Source organism: Neopsephotus bourkii, unplaced genomic scaffold, assembly GCF_033783945.1.
Source record: "Neopsephotus bourkii isolate Nb327-2 ecotype Australia unplaced genomic scaffold, CSIRO-AGI_Nbou_v1 NB_1768, whole genome shotgun sequence".
In the NCBI taxonomy this organism is placed as follows: Eukaryota; Metazoa; Chordata; class Aves; order Psittaciformes; family Psittacidae; genus Neopsephotus; species Neopsephotus bourkii.
The window spans coordinates 10,412,864-10,439,081 of record NW_026902242.1 but is presented as its reverse complement, the minus strand read 5'-3'; the positions used below and the strand labels follow the sequence as shown (position 1 = coordinate 10,439,081).

The 26,218-nt window shown below is 38.9% G+C and overlaps 1 protein-coding gene across 3 annotated transcripts in view; it reads left to right on the top strand.

Moving 5' to 3' along the window:
• FNBP1L (formin binding protein 1 like) overlaps positions 1 to 26,218 on the top strand; it is a 55,613-nt gene continuing 29,395 nt past the window's right edge. Inside the window, exon 1 of one of the 3 annotated variants that reach the window (XM_061379318.1) lies at positions 1 to 297. In XM_061379318.1, the coding sequence (XP_061235302.1) occupies positions 274 to 297 (24 nt within the window). In that variant the 5' untranslated portion in view covers positions 1 to 273. The remainder of the gene's footprint in view (positions 298 to 26,218) is intronic. The other 2 variants (XM_061379316.1, XM_061379317.1) reach the window with 2 other exon arrangements.

Below are 26,218 nucleotides of genomic sequence, written 5' to 3'. Positions count from 1 at the left end.
CGCTTCCCCCCGCCCCCTCCGTGGGGGCTGCGCGTAGCGCCGCGCCCTCTCCCCCTCCCCTCAGCCGGGCCCGCCCCTCTCCCAGCCTCCTCCGCGGCTGCCCCCCTGCCCGCGCGAGGCGGAGCTGGAGCTGGGAGCGGTGCTGTTTGTCGCCGCCGCCTCTCCCCAGTGACCGAGGACACCGGGGCTACCTGGCGGGACCCCCGTTCTCCGGCCGACGCCCGACGCCTCATTCCCGCTGTCGCCTCTGCCGGCGCTGGCCACGAAGCAGCCATGAGCTGGGGCACGGAGCTGTGGGTGAGTCCCTACTCGCCTCTCATTGTGTCTGGGATTCGCCGCCTTCCCTTGTCTACTCAGGCGGCTTCCCCGGGGGAGGCGCGGGGCGGAGGAAGCCGAGGCGCTTTGTTTGGCGGCGGCTCCCGGGCGGGGGGGGTTGTGTGTGTGTGTTGGGGCGGGCTGGGGTCGCTTGAACGCAGCGGAGGGAGGTGGCGAGCGCGTTGGGACGGGGAGCGCCTCGTCCGAGGTGCGGGTGCGCGCGCGCCGCCATGGCGCTCACGGCGGCGGGGCTGTGGGGAGGAGAACGTGCCGTCTCCCCCTCGCCCGGTAACGGTCGCAACGGGTCGGGCTCCTTTGTGTGCGCCCCTTGCCCGCCTCTGAGGAGGAAGGAGGAGAGGGGGGCGCGCTCGCTGTGGGGCGGACGGGGCCGGTGGCGTTCCCCGGGGGGTGGTGTGGGGCGGGGTCCCGGCTCGGCTCGGGTAGGGGCCGCGGCGGGGCCGGGCGGTCGTAGCGCTGCTCCTCGGGACTGCTTGGGCCAGTGAAGCGTTTGGAGCCGTCGTCCCTGACTGGAAGCAGCTATTGTATAGCTTTGTCTGTAACAGCACTTCAGAACATCGGCTAATCCTGTATGGTATTGTGGTGTTAGTACAGAGACTTTGGTAGCGAGGAGGCAGGCAGCGCGCCTCTGTCCGAGTGGCGTTGGGTCTTAAGCTTCCGCTTCTCCTCGGGCTTTTCGCTTGTGCTGAGGGCAGTACAGAAGGGGCTTCTCCCGGGGGGGAATCTGCCGGAGGGAAGCACGGCGGTGTCTGTGGTGGGATGCTTCATTTTCTCTGTCAGATTTCCTACTGGTGCTGCTGTAACTGGAGCTGACGCTGGTCGTGGGAAAGCTGAAGTGAAAAAAGTAATAGTACCGAGCAGGATATAACGTCCTTCGTTTATTTGCTTTTAAGGACTGTGAAGCGCAGACACTTGTGCTCAGGAAGCGAATAAACTACAGGAAGCTAAACATTGCAGCTTGAAGTCTGTTCAGGATCTTCTGGCTGGGAGCTAGCTTTATACTTTGTTTGTTTTGAAGTTGAATTAAATTCCTTTATCAGTAGTTTCTAGTACAGGGCTATTAATTTCTAAAGGAGCAAAGATCTGCTCAGCACGGAGACAGCCTGAGTGAGCTGTGGAGTCAAAGGCACGCTGAGGCATTGCAATCGGACGGTGTAGGTGGGGTATGGGGTTAGTTGAGGCAATGAAGCTCCTGAAGCCACCTGAATAAGTCCTGGCTGGCTATGCAAAATGAAGGTGCAACAGCATTGCATCAGGTGTGCAGAAGCCCGATTTAAAGGCATTTAAGGGTGTCTTTAGAGTTTTGTGCAGTGCATCGTGCTTAAGTAGGATTTACAGGCATGATTGGAATTTAGATAATATACACTCGTGAAGTACTGACAGCACCGGTGTAATGAAACTGGAATATAGGACCCTGGTGACATTAACAGTGAGCAGTAAGTAAAAGCCGTGATTTATCTTGGCAGCACAAGTATGTCTTTGTAGCTCATGCTTGGATATACTTCAGATGGGAGATAGTAGGTCAGTGGTTTGGAATTGTGGGGTTTTGCGTTTTAGGAGAGCACTGGATTTCCTTCTGTAAGTACTTAAATATGTATCTCTTTAGAAAAGAGAGTTTTATCTTGCTCATCTCTGCGTTTTTGGCAGTCTCTTAATTTTCTTTTCTTTGTTCAGCTTGTAAATAACAATTAAGGTTTTGTAGTCTACCGTGTTCAGTTTTTCAAGAAAAAAAGGGTTTACTTACCTTCCTTGTGTGCTTAAGAAATACATAGAAAAAGGTGGGTTTTGACCTCAGACTTGCTTTTAATGACGGGTATTTCATTTATAGTGTCATGGAACTAGCTGAATTTTATCTAGACCTACTATATGTTTGTGGAGTTTTTCCCATTAAGTCCCTAATTATTATGTGTTCATTTGAAGGAATAATGCTAGAATTCTAAGCTGAAAATTTTGCTGCAACGTTTTTATTTCAGCAAAAAAATTGTTTTTTCTTGATATCAGGTGGTATCTGTAACTCTACACTAGTAAGGTAACAATGCAGAATGGTCTGCTTGGAGCTATACAACTAGACTTGGACAATACGGGTTTTTACATAAATGTGCACCCTTTAAGTGGATTATTTTTAGCCCGTTTAATCACACTTAAAAAAATACTAGGGTTATAAAGCAAACTTTTCTTAGTTGGAAAAATATTGAGTGCTTCTCTTAGCTATTGAAAAAAGTATTGACTGTGTAATTGTTTTAACAGCTTGCGTTGGTCAGGTAAAGTTTATTCTTTTTTTAAACCCGGCACAAAATGAAATTAATTAAAAATTGGCCAAAGTCGAGGTTAAAAATACAAGGAAAACCACTCTTTGTGGAGCTTAAAGAAAGGGCTCTGAAGAAATAAATAAACTCAATAGATGTGTTTGTGTTCTGCAGTTTTTCCTTCGTGGTTACCTGTTGCCAGCATCAGTGCAGCTTTAGAAGGCAGCTGCTGCGGGTTTGCTAATGGCAGGTGGGCACAAGCAACTCATGATGTTAAGAGTCTCCAGCTGCAGAGACCTGTTCTGCACAGGTCTTCTGGAGACCTTCTTGAGCCTAAAGCTCTCCCTCATTAGTGTTTGTAGCTGTGGTCGCGAAGTGGAATTTTTCAGGACTAAGATTGGTGTGATAAGTTTTTCAGAATACTTGTAAATATGTGTGTAGGTTTTGCTGATTGACTGAGACAAATTTGATGATTTTGTATTGGGGGTTAACCCTGCCTGGTCATATTTTATCTCTTCATGCTGATTATTGGTATTTCATGCTGATTGGCAGTTCTGACTTCTTTTTTTCTCCTCAAGTCTTATGCATTGTGCTGTTTCTGATAAGTAGAAAGTATGTGTGGATGAATTTAGAGACAAATAAGGAGGCAGAGAAAAATCAGGGAACTGGGAAAGCATCTCTTGTCTGGTACTTATGTGGTACTTAATTAATGTGTCTGTTCTGGTATTGTGATGATGCGTATGCTAATTAAGTGGTGTTCAAAAACTGAAGATGATGCCCTTAGTGATATGGTTTAGTGTGATGGTCTTGGCATTGCTGGGGTAATGGTTGGACTTGATGATCTTGAAGGTCTTTTCCAGCTTGTTTGATTCTGTGATCAGGGGCATGAGGAGGGAAAGATTTTCTTTGATGGCCCAATACTTGCTACTTCTTCAAATTCTGGAGCTGCTATTTCTGTGGAAGATGTGGTTTTTGTTTTTTCAAGCAACTATTTCTGTAAGTACACCATTATTCTCTGAAGTGGGTGTGCATTGGCCAAAACATGTATGTCTTGAGTAGGCTGAAGGAGATGAAAGCACTTTGTGCTTTCCAGTATATCCTGGCTAAACAGCGTGCTCCCTGTTGTATTTCCTTTGGTAACAGTGTATGAAACAATGTGAATTAGTAATAGTAAAATAACCGTTGATTCATTTGAGACATTCTGTCACATTAGATATGTTTTCTTCTACAGTGTTTTCTGTGCTGTGTGAAATGTGTTCCCCTTTTATGCTTTTTTATCACAACAAAAAATGTTGATCAATTTTGGAAGTATTATTCCACTATCAGTTTTATGCTCATCAGTGCATTTATCTTTGTGCTTGCTCTGCAGCATTTTCCTTATGGTACATCCACCAAAACCTAAGATACTTCAGTGAACTGCCTTGCATGGTGATATTCTCATAGTGGATAGAACAGAGTAGTGAGAACTGTCTTCTGTAATGCAGTTGAAATTGTATTTTCTGAGAAGTTGATGTTGAGTGCTAAATCTTGCCTGTAATGTTTAGCTTTTTCCTAGGCAATATTTGTAAAGGAAATCTGGTGAAAGGGGGCATATAATCACAAAGTTGCGTGGCTGCACTTCGTTGGTAATAGGAAAATTTTTTATTTAGATACACTCTTCAGAGTTTTGCCTTTTTTAACACTTTTTTTTCAAGTGCAGCATGCTTGTGTTCACCTCATGAGCAGTAAGAGTTTACTCATTGGAGTCCTGGGCAGACTTGCTTATTTGCTTTATAAGGTGCCCCATCTGATTTATGTCAAACTATGCAGCAATATCTGAGGCAAGAATAAATGAATGGAATTAAAACTGGGTTGCTTTTTTTTTTTTTTAAGTAACTGTAAATATTTAGAAAGAAAAATGATGGATTATGATATGCTAAAGAATTAGTGTGAACATCTGTTCAACATGCACATTTCTGTACATCTGGAGTTCTTTCTGTGAGGGGTGTGGAGTGTACAAATAACATTAGCATAGAATATTTAACAGAATGTGTTTGGTTATTGTCATCTTGGGGTTTTGTGCAGTTAAATCAAATATGTAGTGCTTTTGCTTTGATGCTAAAGGCTCACTGAGGTCTGGATACTGGAGGATGGTCGATAATGAAGTTCTTGGCTTAATGAGTGGAGACAAGTAAAAGTCCATGTGATTAGCACTCTGAAGTAGCTTCCTTGGAAATTGATGAAAGAGTTTGTGCTGTCTGTTTAAAAAAGATCAGGAAGGGTGTTCTTCAAGTTTTGATGTATGTTGTGTCTTTCGAACCTCTGTGAACCCCTTAATAGTAGTTGCCAGAAAGAGTTTGAATACTGTGTCAGAAGAGTTTCAGTCTGTAGAACCAGTCTAGCCATCTGTTTCTCACCTCTTGATAAATATTTAAAGCAGAAATTTTGCTGAGGGCTTTTGTGCTAAGATTTTATGATTAAAAAAAAAAAAGTCTGTGGAAGATTTAATGATACTATTGTTGTGAGATCCTTGGGGCCAAAGCACACCATCTTTTATAATTAAGAAACCACTGGCACTGTAGAATACTATTTTAGAAATGAGTTACTTTGGACCAAAGGAAGATCAAAGTATATGTGGTGATGTGCTCTTTTTAATCTTTGCTTAAACAAATTTCATTCTGTGCCTAAACCCAAGTTTCATTTTCAAAAATATGAAATAATTTTCAGTTGCATCAGTAGTTTTTCAAATGCTGTTAAGAATTTTCTTATGCTTTCAGTGCCTGTTTCAGACACTGTTTCTTTCTTTGTTTAAAATCAGATACCTTTTTTGTGTGGAAGAAGGTAAATTGTGTGGTGGTGATGTCTAATCTGTAAAGTTGCCAAGTTTAAGTATATGGAAAACATCCACAGAATGTAAATATGAAAAAGTTGACTTCAAAAAGTACTTAAGTATTATGTAGCACATTTGTCTTTTAATGATTTCTTATGTTTTTGCTCACCAGAGTAGAAAATTTGGTTTTCTTTTTCAGCTAAATAAAGGTGTTTTTTTCAAAGCAGTTTGAAACCAAGGTTTCTACATCTTAAACAGAATACTGCCTTTAGCATTATTAATGCTAGCAAATTTGTTTTGGTTTATAACAGTTAAAAGAAATTGAAAGTCAGTTGAAATATCAAACCATATTCTTTGTGGAAGTTCTCTGCTTTTGAATCCTAATCTTCATAAACTTCCAGTGTGCTAACATATATTGTGTTAAAGGTGGTATTCTGTTTAATATGTAGATGTTTGTGAGATGAAACCTGGATGGTTTTCTCCCCAGATTTGTCCTTCACCTTAACCTGAAGATTGTAAGCGCTACTCTGTATGGATTCTCTTTTTATTAATTTTTATCGCTGTTGTGGTCTGCGAACGTGTGCAAGGAATGTGTCTTGTGGCTGCAGGATGAAATCACAGCCTTTCCAGATGCATGGGGTAGCCACACGTTTCCTCTGTCATGGGTAGATACTGGGTAAAATGCTTAACCTCTGTGAAGTTAAAGTCTTTCACAAGGAGCATTGTGCTGCTTATCTCATCCTTCTGAAGACCTCTGAGATTTCCAAATAGAGAGAGTTATGTAAGGATCAAGTTCTTGCTTATTGGATGTGTAGTTACTTCAGGCTCCAGAATGAAAACAATTGTATTGAGTTTTTAGTTAGAAATTGTGTTTGTCTGTATTTTTCCAGCCATTGTCTAGTTCATAAACATCTGACCTTTTTACTGATATTTCCAGGAAGGGGTGAGTCATTGTCTTAAGACTTTTATCAGTGTGGGTTTGATGTTGAACGAATTTAAGAATGCACATGTGTTTGTGCCCTGACTATCTGTTTAGAAAGCATTTACTCAGTTTTGAAAACTGTTTATCATCTGATATCAATGAAAATGGTGTTTGTTTTTATTTATAGCCCCACACATGTAGGTACTTGGAAATGTATATGCTCTTCAAGAGAATTTGTATGTATGTGGGAGTTTACTAATCTGGAAATGCTGAACACCGGGAAAATATGTATATTATTTTAAAAATATATGTACTATCATTACTTTTAATCCAGAATCTTAGAGTTGCCTACATCCACATTCTAAATGGTACATATGGCAGTTTGATTTCCTGAGTGAGAATAGCAGGAGGCTGTTTGAGATTGTGAGATCTCTTAGCTCAACCAAGCAGAGATTTCTTTAAAGAGTGTATCTGTCAAAATAATGATCTTTTGAATTGGCAAATCCATCAGAAGTTAAGATGGAGAAAAGCATGAGTAGAGAAAAGTCTGTTGCCAATGTGTTCAGGTTTCTGTTCTTGGCAAAGGGTACCCAAGTGAGTATGATTTGTGCTTTCAACAGTCTGCAAGTAAATGCTGGAAGACGAAAGGTTTGTGTTAATGCTTGTGCAGAGTTGTCGCTAATGCTGCAGACCTGCTCAAATACGTCTAAAACTGTCCAAAAGTTCATTTGTGTAGTTAGATTAGTTCTTATACTGGATTGATCTAGGTGAGACCCTCTATTATTAATACAGTATTTAAATACCTAAGTCCTTAAATTTGCAAAGCAGTTTCTTAGCATGCTTGGTAAAACCAGTAATTGACTAATGCAGGGGTTTGGGGCTTTGTTTTTTTTTTACAAAGGAAAGGAAGTTCTTTAACACATTTGAAGTGTTATTTTTGTTGTTGATCTCACACGTGTGCATACTTCTTCAGCAACTTGGATTCTTTTTGGTAGAAAAAATTCCCCAAAGTCTTGGTATGTTTAGCTTTTTCCTTGTGTTGGTGAACAAATTGTTCAGTGGAAGCTGAAATTCCAATCAGCTTGTTTCATTTTGCCCCTAGTGAGTTTACGTACCCCAGTCCCTTCTGCTTTCTTGGCAGAGTTAGAAGGTTTGTCTTCAGATGCATGTCAGTGCTTCAGCTGAATGGGAGGAGAAGGGGGAAAAAGTATTATACTAATGAAAACCTTCTGGTTTTCATTAGAATGTGGACCCTCTACACTGACTTTGTTTATGGAATTATCTGCAGCAAGTTTGTTAGTCTGAGTTGCTGGTTTTTCTCAATTAGAAGTTCTATTCAAAGAGGAAACTGGCAGCAGTATTGTATTTTCTGATAGGTGACAAGAACAAGAAAGGGCTTGATTTCAGGTGTTCTTTTCTGTTAAGTTTGATCATACTGGAATTTGAAATAGCTATATGTGAGATTCATTAACACCTTTTTTCATTTTTTTCTTTTTTTTTTTTTTTCCTTTAGTCAGGACTCTGCTTCTGCTTTGTCATTTAGAATAAAGAGGGTGTTAGGCTGCTTGAAGTGCTTTCTGACGTTGTGGTTTATGTGTTTGTACATAGCTTTGTTACTTTTTACATCTTTCAAAGGAGAAGTGCAGTCTTAGAGTAAGCTAAAAAACTAACATTGCAAGACCTGAATTTTTCTTTGCCTTTACTGTTGACCTCTTGTGTGGTCTTGTGCAGGTAAACTTACTTCTTGTCTCTTAGTTGGCTTCTAATATTGGATTAAGGTTTGTGGCTTTTTTTTTAAATCAAATCAATATTGTAGCAGTACCCACATTTTTAGCATACTTCAACATTCTTTAACGTGTAAGTAGAAAGCAATATAATGTTAGAAGCAAAACGCAAAAAGCAACAAATTCTAGTAACTTGTCCTGATTCTCTTCGATCAAACTGTCTGCTTGAAATAACCATTAAGAACTTCACTTGAATGGGTAAAATCTGCTGTGTACTCACAAGAATGTTCACTGTTTTATCTTGGTATCTATTTGTAATGCTTATGCTTAGCAAGTATTTGTTCAGGAGGCATGTACTGTGCAAATCACTTCTCATCGGCTGGTACACAAGCAATACTACAACATGCTTTTTTGTAGTTCCATATTAAGTAAACTGTATTTTCAGCATTGTGTAATGAAATGGCACCCACTTGATCTGAGCTGGGAGTGTTACTTAAGCACTGAAAAAATTCTCAAATGTGACAGCAATTGCACTGGCGAGTTGAGAGGCAGCCTTACTTCTGGCATGCTTGGGGAACCAGATGTGAGTGAAGGTGGTGAACATGGGTGTGCCTTCTGGATCTTCATCAGCTTAGTGAATCCTTTGGAAGGACAGCATTTGATTGCCGGATCTCCTGATGGCTGCCCAACGTGAGTGAATGTGAAAGCCTCACTTTGTAAATTCTGATGTGCGGGGTAGTAGGCATTTGCTGTAGGTAACATAGGGTTCTCTTGTGGCTGTGAGTACCAGCACAATTGATACATGTGAAACCAATATCCATGCTATGACACAGTTGGCTTTCTCTGCAGCAGAAGAATATTCTGGTAGGGGAAATCGTCTTGTTTCTAAGGCCCAACACTTCTCTTTTTCTTTTTTCCCCTCCCCCCCCTCTCTGCCCAAGTGGATAAGTTGTTCCTGGTTTTGCTATCTTGACTTCTAATTGTCCTCCTGTTTTTCCCCCTATTTATATGAAGTCAGTCATAGTTAGAGGAGTATTTAGGGTATTTGATGTCTGTAATCAGTAGTCGGAATGTATTTTATGTGTCTCTGTTTTCGTGCCTAGAACCATTACTTAACATAGTGGGCTTGTGTTGTGCTGCTTTCTACATAGAATCATAGAATAGTTAGGGTTGGAAAGGACCTTAAGATCATCAAGTTCCAGCCCCCCTGCCATGGGCAGGGACACCTTGCTTTAAACCATATCACCCATGATCACAGAGTACAGAGACCATCCCCAGTTTGGGTAATTTTCAGTTCCAGCAGGAGATGGGTCATTTACTGATCATGTCAAATGATAAGGGTTGTGCAAACCCCAGTATTGTTCAACATGACAGGCAGGGATCTCAGCTGCAGCATCTTACCTGTTTTCTTTGGTAACCTTGCAAGCCAGGGGTAGCAATGGAGTAGACCTTTACTGTGTTTGCAGGAGATCGGTACATAAGCATCCTAAGAGAATTAAGAAAATAATTGTTGAATTGTATGAAGGAATGTTGGAGTCTCAGAAAGAGTAAACAGTTATCCTTTGGTATAATGAGGTAATAGAGCTGTAATCAGCCAGCAGTGCCCTTGAAAGTGAGATTAAGAAGCTAATGTTTGATGCAAGAGAGAAGGATGCAAAGACACAGGCAGAGATAACATCCAAGAGATGTATGCAGATGAAATAATATCTCAATACCAGAGAAAAGGATGTTGCTGTTATTGAGAAATGAGATGGGAATGGATAAATATTGCAGCTACTGGAATGGTTAGAAAGAGCTTGCTTTTCAAAAAAATTGTGTAAGAACTGTTAACAAGTCTTAGTATAGAACATGGATTTGAGATATAGGAAAACAAATCAAATGCTCCTGTGAAGGAAAAGTTAAAGGTTAAGACCCTAGTTAATAAAGGTAAAAAGCAATAAAGTGTAGTAGCTGACAAGAGGTGATGCACATTTTTCTGCATTTTAATGAAACATGTTTTATCGTATCTTTTCTCTGAAAGCGGGTTCAAATTTGTGATTATTAAATGGAAAACTGTATGAAGGTCCATCAACAAATTTGTTCTGAAGTTTCAAGTATAGGTTCCCTCATCCCCCTTAGTTCTACTTTTATTTAGACCCTCATAGTGCAGGTACTTACATATTTAAATGTACCAATATTTGTTCATTTTATCAGCAAAAGTCTAACAGGATCAACTAATTTATGTGCTTGGGAGTAAGTATTGCATGCCAGCTACTTTTCAGAGCAAGTTTTTTTAAGAGGGGGCAGTTGCAAAGCTGATCAAGTGTGCAGGTACTCTGATATTGCAGTACTAATGTATTCTTTAAGGTAATCTTACAGGACAGTCCTGTTACTTTTCACCCTGTCTGGCCTCTCCAGTGTGTTTCTGTGGTAAAATATGCAGTATATCCGGAGTTCCTACTTTGCATCTAAGGTTCCTGGTTCTACTTGTGGAGTGTAGTTGCTGCCCTGCATTATTTAAATCAGAAAAATTACTGATTTTTTTTTTAAAGAAAATACTGATTATTTTCTGTAATTATTTAATGGGATCTTTCAAGTTTATGAGCTTTGCTCTAAACTAGGATTTAATAGAACAAGGGGTTTAGATTAGAACTTGGATCTATTGATGGTGGAAATTTCACTCTCAAGTGATTCAGAATTAATCTCATTAGTTAAAATTTTTATCTTAATTGGGTTTTATTATCTGGGAAATTTGCTAAATAGTAGATGATGACGTTTGAGGTCATTGCAGTATGGTCAACAAGGTGTTACAAATCTGTTTGGACATGGGTAAGAAAAGGATGAACTTGTGTTAAAAGGTTTTTCAGCATGTTGTAATAAAATGGGAAAAACCAGACTGGAGTATCTGGTATCTGGTATCTAGAAGAGAGCATGTTTAAAAGAGGAAAAATTAGTTTCTTAGAAGTAAATAGCAATTTATCAAGAAAGTCCAAATGCCTGGGATTTTTGTACTTCATAAGTAATGGGAGGGGAATGTAGACTGTACAGTTCCATGAAATTTCAATAGAAATGTCACCATGTGAGGCAAGCCAGGCAGTTCTGTCAAGTGTCCTGACTCTGTATGATACTCAAATATTTACTCCTGTAGCAGGAGGTGTGGTGGTCTGATTAAGCCTTTAGGTTGAGACTAAGGAAATAGGGGCTGTAGGTTATTTGTTTTGGTTTAGCTTGATTGCTCCTTTGTTTTGTAAAAGCTGTGAGGCCTTTCCTGTTCCTAGTCCTGTTCTCATTCCTGCTGAAGTTTCATTAGTAGAACTTGATTTTTTTCAGTCTATCTCCCTGAGGCTCTGTTAATACTAAATTTTCGGGTTTTTTTTCCCCTGATTGATCTTTCTCTAATAACAAAAGAAAATTCTTTCTAAAAGTGGCTTTTTGAGAAACACCTTTACTTTGGCACTGGTGCTAGGGAGTGTAATGAGTGTCTCTTTCCAGGACCACTGTTGCTGTTCCATGGGTGCTAGCCTAGCACTTGAGAGATACTAGTATGGTTCCCTGAGTTTCAGCTTTATCTTTTGCATTCCTGAGAGGGAAATAGTAAGCTAGGAGTAGTGTGTAGCTAGTAAGTTTTTACTGGAAGAAACATCCCATCATGGGATTGGAATTGGACTCTTACAAAGCCAGGAAGTGTCTCTGTATGTTAAAACTTAAGTAGATGCAGACAAAACCAGTGACAGGCTTAAGTGTACTGGTGGCTCTTGTGCTTGGATGACTTAGCACTCGGTGACTTCGAGTTGCTTTGGTTCTGGGGGGGATGTCCTTCAGTTTCACTGAAATTTCAATAGTTGAACTGAAGTAATTTTCTCTAGAGGTTTAAAACTAAGTCTTAAAGATGAGATGCCAGTGGTATTTATATGCTTAGTGATTTTTACATTTCTCCCTCTTCTCTCTGGTTTACATTGCAAGGCTGTAATTGTGGGCTTGACATCATTTGTGTAAAATGCCTTGCAGTTTTTAAGAAACTGTGCAATCAGCTGAAGGTGATAGTACTGAATGACCAGCATTCATGCTTTTTTTCAGTTATGAGTTAAAATGGAATATCAGTGCTTCAAATGCAGATTTCAGCCTTGAGGTGTAGTTCTGAAAGAAGAGCTGTTGTTTTGTCTTTATGTAGACCTTTGGTGGGAAAACTGCTTTTAATTTATCTGTTCTGGATGCTGGGAAACTGAACAGTGAATTTCCAACACAGACCTTATGTGTGTTTCTCATGATATTGATAGACTAGTGCATTTCAAACTTACCGTAAATGCATCATCAGATGCTTTAAAGTCAAAACTGAAGCTTGTGGCTTCCATGACTTTTTTTCTTTTGTTAGGTCATTGGAAAAGAGGCTTTTTTTTTTTTTTTTTTTTTTGCTGATTTCTGTTTGTATGTGGGAAGAGGGTCATGCTGCTATATCCCTGTTAGACTGACAGTTTGGATGTTGCCTGTGGTACTTCTAGGACTGGTACAGTTACTGTTAGGAAGACAACATTACTCTTCAAAATGATGTTTTTTCCTGTCTTTTCTTAGGTTGTTAGTTCCTCTTAATCAATACAACGTACCCTTGAAGTTGTTATATACAACTATGTATATAAAGTTGCATGTATAAGTGACGTTTTGGTCATTAACTTCACCGTATGTCTGTGGTGGAATACATTCTCTTTGGTTCTGGATTGTAAAACTTAAGTTTCTTTCTTGTTGTTACATACAAGCAATCTGGAGTGTGTTTTTAATTGTAGCAGATTGATATCAAATGAATATTTCCAGCCTAATGGGCTAGTAAAAGATGTGCAAATATTAATGCTGGGTGCATCTCACATGAGTTGGTTCCTGCATATATATATAGATATAAAAATATATATAGAAAATAACTTGAGACCTGAGTTTTTAACAAATGCAGTAAAAACAAGTCCAACATAACTTTCAGACCTGAGAATAAAATTTCTTACAGTATAGTCTTTGCACTTTAAGAAATGCTATGTATTAGGGTCACATTAATTTAAATGTCTTGGGCTAAAGTCAAAATACATTTTTATAGTGAGCTTTTGAACATTTTGAAATATTTAGTATTTATCTGAGTTATGGGGGTAAAAATTACAAATAAAAACTACTTATGACAGTGTTCTCCTCCGTCCATTGCATGGATGATCTGTAGTTGTCCTTGAACTCTTTTCTTGAGATTTTTCTTGCTTCCTTCCCAAATCATAGAATCACAGACTGGTTTGGGTTGGAAAGGAACCTTAAGATTATCAAGTTCCAGCCCCGCTACCATGGGCAGAGATGCCTCACTCTAGAGCATGTTGCTCAAGGTTCTTTCCAGCCTGGCCTTGAACACTGGCAGGGATGGAGAATTTGCCACTTCTTTATGAAACCTGTTCCAGGGCCTCACCACTTTCACAGGGAAGAACTTCTTCCTTATATCTAACCTGAACTTCCCCTGTTTCAATTTGAGCCCATTACCCCTTGTCCTATTGCTTCAGAAAAAATGGGTGGTTGGAAAGTGTCTTTAATTTCTCATTGTGTTCTAAAGATGCATTGCATTCAGGTACCGGCGCAGATAATAAAATGATGAATTAAATTTTATTTTGGTTTTCTTTATTTTCTTTCTAGAAGCCAGGCATGGTTTTACATATTGATGTGAAATCAAAAAGAAATACTTAAAGAAAAGGCACTTGGATTATTTTTTCTACTACAAAATCCTGATGTGTTTTCTGTTTCAAATTGAGATTTGTTAATCACTAATTTGAAATGGTTTTGCTAGGTTAAAAGTGTTAAGGCTCCCCAGATATGAAACATTGAATTTCAGTGTTGTGTTTTTATCAAATTCATAATGTTAAAAGCAAAGTTGAAACTCTCTTATAAATAAGATTGTTTCAGACTTGTAGTCAACTATAAGAAAAGACAGAACAGTTCTATTCAGTGTAAGAGAAATGGTTTTGTGGCTTTGTCATTAATTCATGTTTTATTAAATATTTGAGGCTGTTTATCAGAATTTATTAAGCATTTTATGATAATTCCTAGAGCATAGATTATTTACTGATCTTTGTCACTTACCGTTTAGTATTTTACTAGTTTAATTCCCTGAGGACTTAGTGAAATGAGTACTTAGTAAAGACCTGAGTAGCACTTAATGTTGAAGAAGGAAATGACAAATAGTTGGGTTTCTCATATAAGACATAAAGAATGTGATATGGCAATGACATGAAATACAGGAGAGGTTCCATGTATTTATGTGTGAAAAATACTGTGCCTCTTTCTTCTACTTACAGGTCAATGTGTAGTGAGGAGTGTTAAAGGGTTCTTTGGTTAGAACTGGATTTTGGAAGAGAAGTACTGTGATTTGTAGCGAGTTGCTATGTTGATCTGCAGTTTAATTTTTAACTAAATCTCCAGTATAATGCTGAGTAGGTTTTTTTGTCTTGCTCCTTATTATTTCTGGTATGTCTGTGAATACCCTTGTATTTTTGTTAGTTTAGTTAGGAAGGAAATAGTTGTGGAAGGTAGGCTGTTGCTGAAGTACATTTTAATTTCTACATTGGCTGTTTGGCTCTCAAAAAGAAATAAATCTCTTCAAAAAGAAACAGGTGCACTCTGGTGTCAGCCTTGTGAGATGTGACTCTGAGATTCCATGATTACCTCTGTCCTGAATGTGAGTACTATCTGTCTTCAGAAATGCTTGCACTGATTATGCTATAGATTTGCTTGCTTTCAGTGTTGAGCTCCTACACTGGTGTGGAATATATTTATGCAGCCCATTGTCTTTTTAATACTGATGTAATTGCTATGCTGGGTTACAGAAACAGTATGAAATTGAGCTGGTTTGAGTTTGGCCTTTGTATATGTTTTGGAAAGAATGTGGTACGTAGCTATGACAATTTAAAAGTGTGGCGCATGTATTTTTCCGTACACTGAGGTTTCTACTCAGCTGTTGTATATGGGACTTCAGTGTCCAAATATACTCTAATAGGGGGTTTTGACCATTTAAAAAATGTAAGTTTTCTAATGGGAGTGCATATGCTCACGATTAGATTACATTATTCTGATTGTCTCCCTTGTAAGTTAAGGTGTTTGGGAACCTTGTTAACCTGGAAGGGGAACAGTATGTGTTTGTATTATTTGATCTTGCAAAGAAAGTACATTTCTACTTGAAGAAAAAAAATTGTATGAAGAATGTTAATGCAGTTTTTACAGTACAGGTTATGATTCTGAATTCTGTTGTGAAATATGAGGAGTTTACTGTGTATTTTTGGGCTCATACCTTAAAAACTCTGAGATAAACTGATAGCACTACAGAATTGTGTTACATTTTAATGTTAGCTGAATCACAAAACCTTGAAAAATTCCATTGTTTTGAAAATGCCAGTAGTAACATCTGGTTTCAGTTTAAATTTTTTTATTCAGTGATGTTAGTTACTATGAATTTTGCTTTAAAAACAATGATTGCAGTAGATACCATTGCGAACAGGGGGTGTTTTTTGTGGGTTTGGTTGTTGTGGGTTTTTTTGTTTGTGGGTCTGGGGCTTTCTTGGTCCCGTTGTCCACCCTACCCCCCAGATGTTATCTTTATCTGAAATAACATTCCAAAGAAATCCCTAATTTACTGCCATGCTAATTTCCTGCTAAGTATATGGTTCTGGTTTTATAATCAAGTTTGAAAAGTATTTACTGTTTCTTCACAGGATATTTGTGAGGGGAAAAAAGACGTGGATTGAATGTTCTTTTTCTTGAATGCTAAAATATTCACAATTGATAGTGAAAGGGAAGTTCACCTTAAAGTAGGACTTTTTACAGGAAAATCCCATCGTCTGTTGAGGGGAAAAAACAAACAACATATGTTGAATCAGTTAAGGGATGAGCCTTCCAGTTCTGCAACTGTTTACCCAACTGTTTACCCCAGTGACCGCTGATCCTCTGAAGTATTGAGCAGTGTCTGCTCCATTTGAAGGGAAGTAAGTGTGCTCAGAACTATGGTACAAATTCTGTTCATATTTGCAGCCTTTCCTAAACAAAAAAGGCCAAGGCTTTAGTTCAGTAAAATTGAAGAGCTGATCAGAATATTTGTGTACAGGTACCTCGCTCTGAGTGATTTAGAAGAGCAAATCTATCTGATGGGAACTGGTAATAGCACCTGGAAATTCCTTCTCATATTCCAGTTGCCTTCATGGTACATCCCTACATGAGGAATAGAAAGGAGTTGAAACAGTTTATCAGAGCTGTGCAAAATAAGGAGATTCTGTCTGGATATCTGCATCTCTGTCTAAAGGCAGAAGTTTGACAATTACCAGAGGATCCAATACGTGTTACTTCACTAGCAAGTTCTTGTAGGGTTTACTGCATATTGCAGTTATGCCTGTTGTGAGAAGTGAGCTAAAAGTTAACAACAGGCTATGTTTATTTTATTCCTAATGCCAGGCTGTGTTTGTTTTATTCCTGAACTATAGGTTTTATTTTATGAGTTTGTAGTTTACTCCTGTTACTGTTTAGAAATAGTGCTCTGACATGTATTTTATTTCAGCTTAATATTTTTGATTCTGTATGGATGTTATGTGATGTTTGTCCTAATTGTTAGATTTACGAACAGTACGATTCAACCCATACCAAACAGGTTTTTTCTTTGTACTTGTTCCACTGGGAGAGTTAAATATGCATCTTTAAATACAAAACACACCGAAGTGACTTGTCTGCATGGGATTCGTACACCCCTCTTGTTAAGCACTTCACTGTTCTTAAGTCAGTTAAAAAGGGTATCCTCAGAACAGTCTACTTCATAGCTGAGCAGACAAGTACAAGGAAGTGATATTTGGATGACAACAAAGTTGATACTCCCTTATTTTTCACCTCCCCCAGCTGGCAGAGGGTACTTCCTTATTTTAAATTTGTATTGTTTGCTACCATAGTCTTTTTGGTGACTTCAGAGCTGTGACTGTTACAGTTCTAAACTGTAGTATATAGTGTGGTTATATGCAAACTAATGTCGCATCTCAAGTCTGTAAAAGAAAGTAAATAGTGCATTGTAAGCTGGTTGTCGTGGTAGTGCAACTGGATGTACTTGTACAGACACAGTTTGTACAGAGATGTGCATTTACATGTAAGGGATGGAGATGTAACTTGGTAAGAAATGACTGTGCCCTGCAAAGCAGTGAGTGCAGGCTTATTGCACCAGAATGAGCAGCAAAGCTGGTGGAACTTGTTTTCTTCTGAATTTGTGATGTAGGGTATTTAGTTGTTCTAATAATATTCCATTTGCAAAGCCTTTAGCTCTCCCCTATCATCTCCTCTGTACCTTGCCCTTGTTGTGTTACCTTCAGAGTAATAATCTCCTGTTCTCAGGGAACCTTTTTGCTTTGTAATGTCAATACCATTCCCTTTTCTTGAGCACACTGTTCCAAGTTCATTCCCTTAGTGTTTGGAGAGGAAAAAAAGCAGTGCATACTGTGCTTGTTAAATTCAATGCCAGACTGGCCAGAAGAGAAACTTAAACCCTCTCTGAAGAAGTTGGCAGTAGGTAAGATCTCTTTCTGTTTTTAGAAAACAGATCCTTTAGAATTGGAAAATAGATTGTTACATATGCAAGAACTGGCAAGTGGCAGAGCAGTTTGCTCATTCAGTCTCCTGTGAATACATTTTTAATAGTACTTTGGAAGCATCTATAGAGAGGCATTAACAAGCCTTTAAAGTTTTCAGTAGTTTCACTGATGGATTGTTTAGTCATACAGTAAAATATTCACGTTGTACATTGAGTGTCAAACCATGTAATGATCTTTTCTGAGGAACAGAATGATTCTTTACACAATTTTTCAGAAATCGGACCCTTGCCAGATACTTTGTTGTTGCAGATTTTCTGCATACTGATGTTAGTCATGCAGTTAATGCTCTGGTTTTACACAGGACTGCTTCACGTGAAAGCCTCACAAGGCTATTGGTCATACAGTGAATTCAGTGTTCTGATGCTTCACTGGTGTGTAGCCCCACTGATTTATAGTCTGTATAAATCAGAAATTTATATGGAAATTTCCCAGGTATTTCTTACAATTAGCAACAGCATCTCTATGCAATGTAAAAGCACTGATACTTTTTTACTGTGATGTTTATCAGACTGAATGTCATTTATGGTTACACTTCTTCCTATCTCCCCTTGCAGGTGACATAAGCGAAGTTAAAATCTACTTATGTTTCTGTCTGTTTATTAACACCACACAGTCACTCCTAGAAGTCTCAGGAAGCGCCTGATTTCTAGCTTGGCTGTGGTGAAAATAAGATTTTTTTGGTGTTTAGGAGAATGGACACAATTATGTCCTTTGTATAAAGAAGGCAAGTATAGTGCTGTGTTAAAGTGGCAGTCGTCTCTGTGTTAAAGTGGCAGCTATTTTAATCCAGTAATACTTGAAAACATTGATTTGTGATCTGCTGTTGTCTTGGACAGAGCTGTTTGAAAACAGCTTGATGTGTGTTAAAGTGGGAATTAAAGTAGAACTAAGTATCACAGTATGCTAGAGATTGGAAGGGACCTCAAAAGATCATCTAGTCCAATCCCCCTGCTGGAGCAGGAACACCTAGATAAGTTTACACAGGAATGTGTCCAGGCGGGTTTTGAATCTTCTCCAGAGAAGGAGACTCCACAACCTCCCTGGGCAGCCTGTTCCAGTGTTCCGTCACCCTCACTGAGAAGAAGTTTCTGCTCTAGTTTAAGTGGAACCTCTTGTGTTCCAGTTTGTACCCATTTCCCCTTGTCCTATCATTGTTTGCCACTGAGAGGAGCCTGGCTCCATCCTCGTGACACTCCCCCTTTATACATTTATATACACTAATAAGGTCACCCCTCAATTTCTTCTCCAAACTATAGAGACCCAGCTCCCTCAGTCTTTCCTCATAAAGGAGATGCTCCACTCCCTTAATCATCTTAGTTGCCCTGCGCTGGACTCTCTCCAGCAGGTCCCTGTCCTTCTTGAACTGAGGGGCCCAGAACTGGACACAGAATAATTACTATTTCAGAATGAAGTTTTGGTTCAAATGCAGGGAAGACTCAAATATTTTAAATATCTCTACAGAAAGCATATGTGGAAAAATCTGGTGACTTTTTTTTTTCTTCTATTTTCCTCTCTATTAAATGTTTAATGAGACTAAGGGGCTCTTTGAAAGTTGAGTGCATTCTGATCCAGTTTTCTAAGTAGCATTTCCTGGTTTATGTTTTATGTATGCTTGTGTTTTAGAAAGAGGGGTGTATGGTTAATGATACCTGCTTTATATGTGTGTGCATATTTGTTTTTCTCAAGTAGCTGTGGTACAGAAGACTCTTCCATTTGCTTGGGACAGAGTATCTTACCTTCATGCTAACTTGTAATTAGAGATGCTAAAGTTCATACATACCCACAGTGAACAACCCTGTTCATTGATAAGCACAACATGAAAAGCCTGTGAAGGGCAGCAGAGAGAAAGGATGCCTGTAATTGTGTTCTGGCTACTAGGCACTGTGCTGGTAGAACTTCCTGAGGAGGAGGAGATGGTGCGTTTAGAAAACAGCCTTCCCTGTGGGGTGAGGCAGGGCTGAGCCTGCCACGGGAAGAGAGAGCAGGAGCCCCTTGAGAAAAACAGAAAGCAGACCCATAGGTGAAGTTGTGCAGAATTGAATTTCGCTTTACTGAACTTTGCATCCTGATACAGTGAGGTAAATACACTGAGTTCATATGAACATACGCATCTATTAACTGAAGAATTCTGAGGGTTATTCATAAACTGGCCAAACAGGAGTTGTTGAGATGCCCTCTGTTGACAGCACACTGCTTTCCTCTGTTGTCTTTCTGCTGGTATCCATTGTCTCAGCTGTGAATGGTTTTGGTCAACTTGCCCTGCTGGTAGAAAACTAATGCTATTAAAACCTAGTCCTTAGGCCAGCTGCTATATTCAGTGGCATAAGTGAGCTGGAAAGCATTGCTGTAATTGCTAATGCCAATCTCTGGTGTCTTTCAGTTGATGTGCTAATCTCCAGATGCGGAACTTGATTCTATTCTGGTTCTGGCTGCTCATGCCAAAACCAGTCACAAATGTTTCTATTCCTGTTCTGTCAGTGGCAGATTCCTGTCCTTTCCTGGAAAATGAATGTGTCTGTCACACCTATGAAGTTGTTAGCTGCCAAACAAGACATCCCCTCCTGCCAGACCTGACTTCCCATCAAAAGTTTCCAAAGCAGTTCCTTTGCTGCTGGTCCGAGGAGATCTTTAAAGGGAAAAGCACAGACTTTGTATTTATCTTCCTCAATTGTGCCTTTCCATTTTTAGCTTCATTTTAGAAACCTGCCTTGCTGTATACCTTACTTTACAGCATGGCTAGATCTCCAGTGGTTCAGTACTGTTGAGTTTTTTGCTGACTTTATCAGGTGTTTCTCTAATCATGGAAACTGACTTTTAAAAATCTAAGTTGACAGTGGTATTGCTTATTAAGAATGTATATAAGTGTTTAACAGGCAAATAGATTTTTCATACTGCATTCATGCTGTGAATTTATTCATTGCTTAGAACAAAATAGTCTTTCATCTGGCTAAAAGTAATTTTTTAGGTAACTTTATTTTCCTTTTGCGCATTAAGCACTTCATGTCTGTGTTTCTAACAGTTTCTCACTAAATATTGTCCAACTGCAACATACAGTTTATTGTTAACACCACTGTCTTAGTTTTTGCTAGCAAAATGGATTCATGTCCTGAAGGTCAGCCCAAAGATAGTTTTCGAAAGTTCTATTTAGAAGTTAATGTCTCCAAAAGAGTAGAACATTTTCTTCATACTATCCTGCCTGTAAAATCTATACTGAGTTTTTAATACGAAATTAAAATGCAAAGCACTGTTCAGTTTATGTGTATGAACCTGTAATTTTTTTACCTTAATCTGAGTGCCTCCGCTTTATTTCCAGTGCAACTATGGCTTTTGATGCTGCTGCTCTGAACTCTCTCATGTCTATTAATCTTGTGGTCCATAAAGTGCATAGCCTATTAAGTTTGCTCACAGCCACATTTTCCCCTCTCTCTTAGCTTTAATGCATAGATAGTTTTTAAAGGGAGTGAGGTATAATTTGCAGATTAGTCTGGAAGCTATGTTCCAGAACTCGTAGAAAGCAGAAAACGAAGATGCTTTCTGATTTGTTCTTGATACAGAATAAGCTCTTTGTTAGTTGTTAGATGTAAAACTAACAGGATGTTTAAAAAAATTAAACTACTGCTTATCTGGAAGCAGTTCTTGTCTGCCTGTTAGGAAGAAGCACATAGCAATTGCAAGGAAAACAGAAAGACCAGAAGACCAAATTGATAATTATAAAGACAGTCTGGGAGAGAGAGAAGTGATAAGTTCAGACAGTAAAATAGAAGAGCTATTATCCTAGGATAGAAAAGAAAGCTGGAATGCAAACAGATAGAGACAAAGGTACAGATCAAAACCAATTAGGCACTGAAGAGGTTTCAAAGGTCAAAGAAACTGAAATGTACTGTCAGAAGTAGATCAGCTTAACATATATTCTAATTAAAATACGATTTTGTAACCTAATTTTCATAAAGGGAAAAGTATTCTATAATGGCAATATTCTCACTACCATATTTGTCTGATCATGGTTGCCTTGATTTTTAATGTAGCGTCTCATGTAGGTTTTTGTGGAAACGCTGTCAGGTTTTGGTTGTTGGTTTGTTTTTTGTGGGGTTTTCTGTTTGTTTGTTTTTTTTTTTAATGGGGGGATTTATTTTTTTATTTTTTATTTTCCATAAATGAATACTTGGATTCATCCAGCTTGGACCATGCATTGAGCTACCTAATCCTGCTGAAGGTGTCCCTGCCCATGACAGGGGGTTGGAACTGGATGAGATTTAAGATCCCTTCCATCCCAAACCAATCCATGATTCTATGGAAATGTTGAATAATTTGACCTGAATTCAGGCCTATTTAACAATAACAAAAAACTCCAAACCCCAAACAAACAAAAAAAAGACAAGCTGCACAATGTTTTATAAAAGAAATCAGATATTTCTGGAGAAGAGTTTGATAAAAATATGTGAAGTAGTCACTTTAAAATAATTTGTAAGTTAAAATATTTAACCTTATGAATAGCACTGAGTCTTTTTGTCTTCTGCAGTACTGCTGATACAGGAAGGTAAAGCATTATGTGGAATTCACCCTATCATTTAAATTTATCCGTAATTCCGATTCATTTGAGAGACCCTCATGGGCTTCAATTGAGAAAAAAAGAACTATGATCAATGTCGAGTTGCATTATCAGCCACATTTTCTCAGATTACTGTAGACTTTGAGTTTCTGGTTAAGTGATTTGTAGCTTTTCCATAAACAATAATAAAATACAACATTTCTATCCGTAAATGCATTGTGGCTTTTTTGATGCCAAGTGTTCTGGGTTTTTTCCTTTAACAACGCCCGATTCCTGCTTTCCTGTGCTGTGAACACATTCTTTGTGGACTCTCATTAGGGCCTGGTATATATTTCCTTATCCTGGACTACATAACTGCTCAGGATTTAGAGAGCAAAATATGGAATTGTGCTTTTTATCTCCCACTCACTGAATCGGAATTTTACACTGGAAAGGCTATGCAGCCTGGATAACAAAGAATTTGGAAAATACCCCAATCTTATGTCAGTGCTTCAGAACTGCACATGAGATCGCTTGGGTAACTGCAGACTAAAACTGTGGTCAGGTAAATGTGTGGGAACAGTGATGTACCGTTGATGCAAAAGAGAAAAAAAAATGATGGATCATAATGCTAACTGTTGTGATTTCAAATAAAATATTGTAATTAAAGATGTATGTTAAAGATACAGCAGATGTAATTAATTATATTAAGCAAGATGGGTGCTTAAACTTGTAAGTTGATGTAGTTCTATGCTTAATATGATTGTTAAGGCTTTCAACTGCGTTGTCTGGAGATAATCAAAACGGGTCAGTGAAATATAGGCTAATTAGCAGTCTGATGTTGGTTTGGTAAACCGGAGTTTATTGTAAAGGAACTATTTACTAAAGCAGATTCCTTTTTTAGGAGGAGGTGATACTGCAATCCTAGCTTTTAATGCAGAAAGGCTTTCCAAAGGTGTAAAATCTGGGAACAATTAACCCTTTAAAAATCTCAGTCTGGTTTAATGCCTTTTATTTGAAACTCCCGTATATACAAATGCCTGAAGTAGCTGCTGATAGCTTTAGATAGGCTAAAGATCGGGTATTTATGCTGTAGCATCCCTCTATGTTTTTACTGGTTCTTGAAGTTTGGGTGAAAAAAGAGTGTCAGTAAGAGGGGGAGAGCAAATCTTGAGTTTAACCTAGGAAAGACTGTTTTGTCTTTGTTGCAGATTTGATTCGACTTGGCTCCTTGCTTTGATGTTCAGTTGCTATTACTGTATAGCTTCCTGCTATCTGCAAAAACCTGTTAAGCTTAAGACTATGTATCTGAAGTATTTGTAACATTGATCTGTGGTTCCAGTAAACAATCTGGAAGTAGAATTTAGGGTGGTAATATTTATTTTGGAATAGTCTATACTGACCTACTACAAACATTCCATGAAGTGTCAGATTTGTTTGTTTATGATGCAGAGACTTTGGACTTCATTCCAGCTTTTGAGTGGGCAGTTTCTACTTAAGGCCACCATCCATTAGCTGGCATTAACCAGTTTAATAATAGTCAGCTGCAGTTTTAATAAAGCTTTTTACAAAAAATGGCCTGCTCAGCTGCTGTGGGGTGTGGGGAGTTACTATACAAACAGCAATATATATTTGCCTTGGAATATTGGGAACATGGTTTACTATCAAGGTAGTACATTGCCAGATACTGTAGATGTGTTCTTTTTTTTTTAATTGCCTTTAACTGACCTTTGGTTAATGCACTTTTTACTTTCCTTATAAAAGACCCAGCCAAATTAATACTCTGGTAAATTTATTTTTAAATTCTAAGCTTAAATTTTATTGCAGTTATTTGGTTCTTTTTCTGCTCTGTACAGTATTGCCTGATCTTTTTGCACTGCTTTTTCCATTCAAGATACTGCTTGCCTTGTATCTCAGTGCATTAATTTGATTTCATTTGTAGCAGTTTGGAAGATTTTCTGCTTGTTTTCCTGGATGAAAGGGAAACTTTCTGCTTAATCAAGGCCCAGAGCTCAAACATGGATGCTTCTGGGGAGAAGTTCAAAGGACCACAAGTAAATTGGTGACTCGCCTCTAGAAGCCTTCGTGAAAAAGCCATTCCTTTCTGCTTATTTATTGGTGTTGCTTTTATCCTTTCTCATTTATCTCTGTGTCATTATGGGGCAGCTAAGGTGTTTTTTGTGACTGCAGACTTTTATGCACTGGTTTGTTGGTTGTAGAGAGCTTGAAAAGTTGTGAAGCTGATGTGTTGGGTTATATTTTCTGTCTGTTAATTAAGAGCTCTGTTTTACAGTACATACATGACTTGGAGATCTGAAGAGACATCAGTATGTCAGGTTTAATCTACGGAATCAATGTTTATGCGAGGGTTTATTAGAGCAGTTTTGTTTGGAATACAAATCTGTAGGTTTTTATATTTTTTGGGGGCATCATAAGACAGTTTTCAAAAATGTTTTGATACTTATTGAAATAATTTTATTATTGTTCATACTGAGTGCTTAGTTCTAAGATAGTGCACGTTTACTGATGGAGAAAGTCAGTGGACAAACTGATGTTGTGAAGCTGTTTCACTCTTTAAAACAGAACGTACTACTCCTCTTGTTTTAGTTTTAGTAAATGTGGACTACTGGCCCACTCAATTAGGATTTTCATTCTTTATCTGTGAGATCATTAATGCATCCATGAGTAGTTTCACAGATGTCAGTGATGGTGGAGGAGCTGGCCTAATGTAAAGGTCTGCAGAGGGGGGGGATAGCTAATGTGTTTTACTTTTTTCTCACACTGGATTTACTCCATTCAGATTGTTCTGTGTATGTTCTGCATACAGGGAGGGAACAAATTCCTTCTTTCCCTTGAGGAGCGATGGGATAATCCTACAAAGCTGACTTTGCACAGAGGATACTGTTTCTAGAATCAGATGAAGAGGAGGAATTGAGGAAAGGAAGAGGTTTTGGCACTTATTCAACGATTAAATACTTCTAGGAAAGCATGAGGGGAGACCAGCATGGCAAATGTACTCACTTTGTTCCATTCTAGTTTCACATTAGTAGCAGAGAATTAATTTTGACCACTAGAGTCCTTTTTTGTGGGAAGAAAATATTTGGAAAACCATCCTCTCTGGTTACATGTTTGGAAACATAAGTAATGTGATGTTCCCTAATGCTAATGAAACCTTAGCAGCAAATGAAAGCTTTGTGGACTAAAGAGCCTAAGTAGGACAGCAAAGGCTTTGTTCTGCTGAGCACTGGAGGAAGTCAGTTCTTCCTAATGGCATTAGATGTTGACTTCGTGCCAAAAGCACCTTTTGGAAACTTCCTTTGGATGCCAGGTTAATGTTGCCAGAGTAATGACAAAAGTGAGTGGAATATAAAAAAGACTTCTGGAGATTTATGATGTATTCTAACACATATATGCAACAGCAGTGTGACACCCCAGCACAACAGTGTCCCTCTTGCATATAGAATGAAATAGTTAGGGTTGGAAAGGACCTTAAGATCATCTAGTTCCAACCCCCCTGCCATCCTTGTGGCCCTCCTCTGGACTTGTTTCAACAGTTCCATGTTCTTTTTATGTTGAGGACACCAGGACTGCACACAACAATTCCAAATGAGGTGTCACGAGAGCACAGGGCCAGGATCACCTCCTTCGACCTGCTGATCACACTCCTTTTGATGCAGCCCAGGATACGGTTGGCTTTCTGGGCTGCAAGTGCACACTGAAGCCGGCTCATGTTCATTTTCTGATAGACCAGCACCCCCAAGTCCTTCTCCACGAGGCTGCTCTGAATCTCTTCTCTGCCCAGCCTGTAGCTGTGTCTGGGATTGCTCCAACTCAGGTGTAGGACCTTGCACTTGTCATGGTTAAACTTCATGAGGTTGGTATCAGCCCACCTCACAAGCGTGTCAAGGTCCCTCTGGATGGCATTCCTTCCCTCCAGCGTATCAACCGAGCCACACAGCTTGGTGTCATTGGCAAACTTGCTGAGGGCGCACTCAATCCCACTGTCCATGTCAGCGACGAAGATGTTAAACAAGATGTTGAACATATGCAA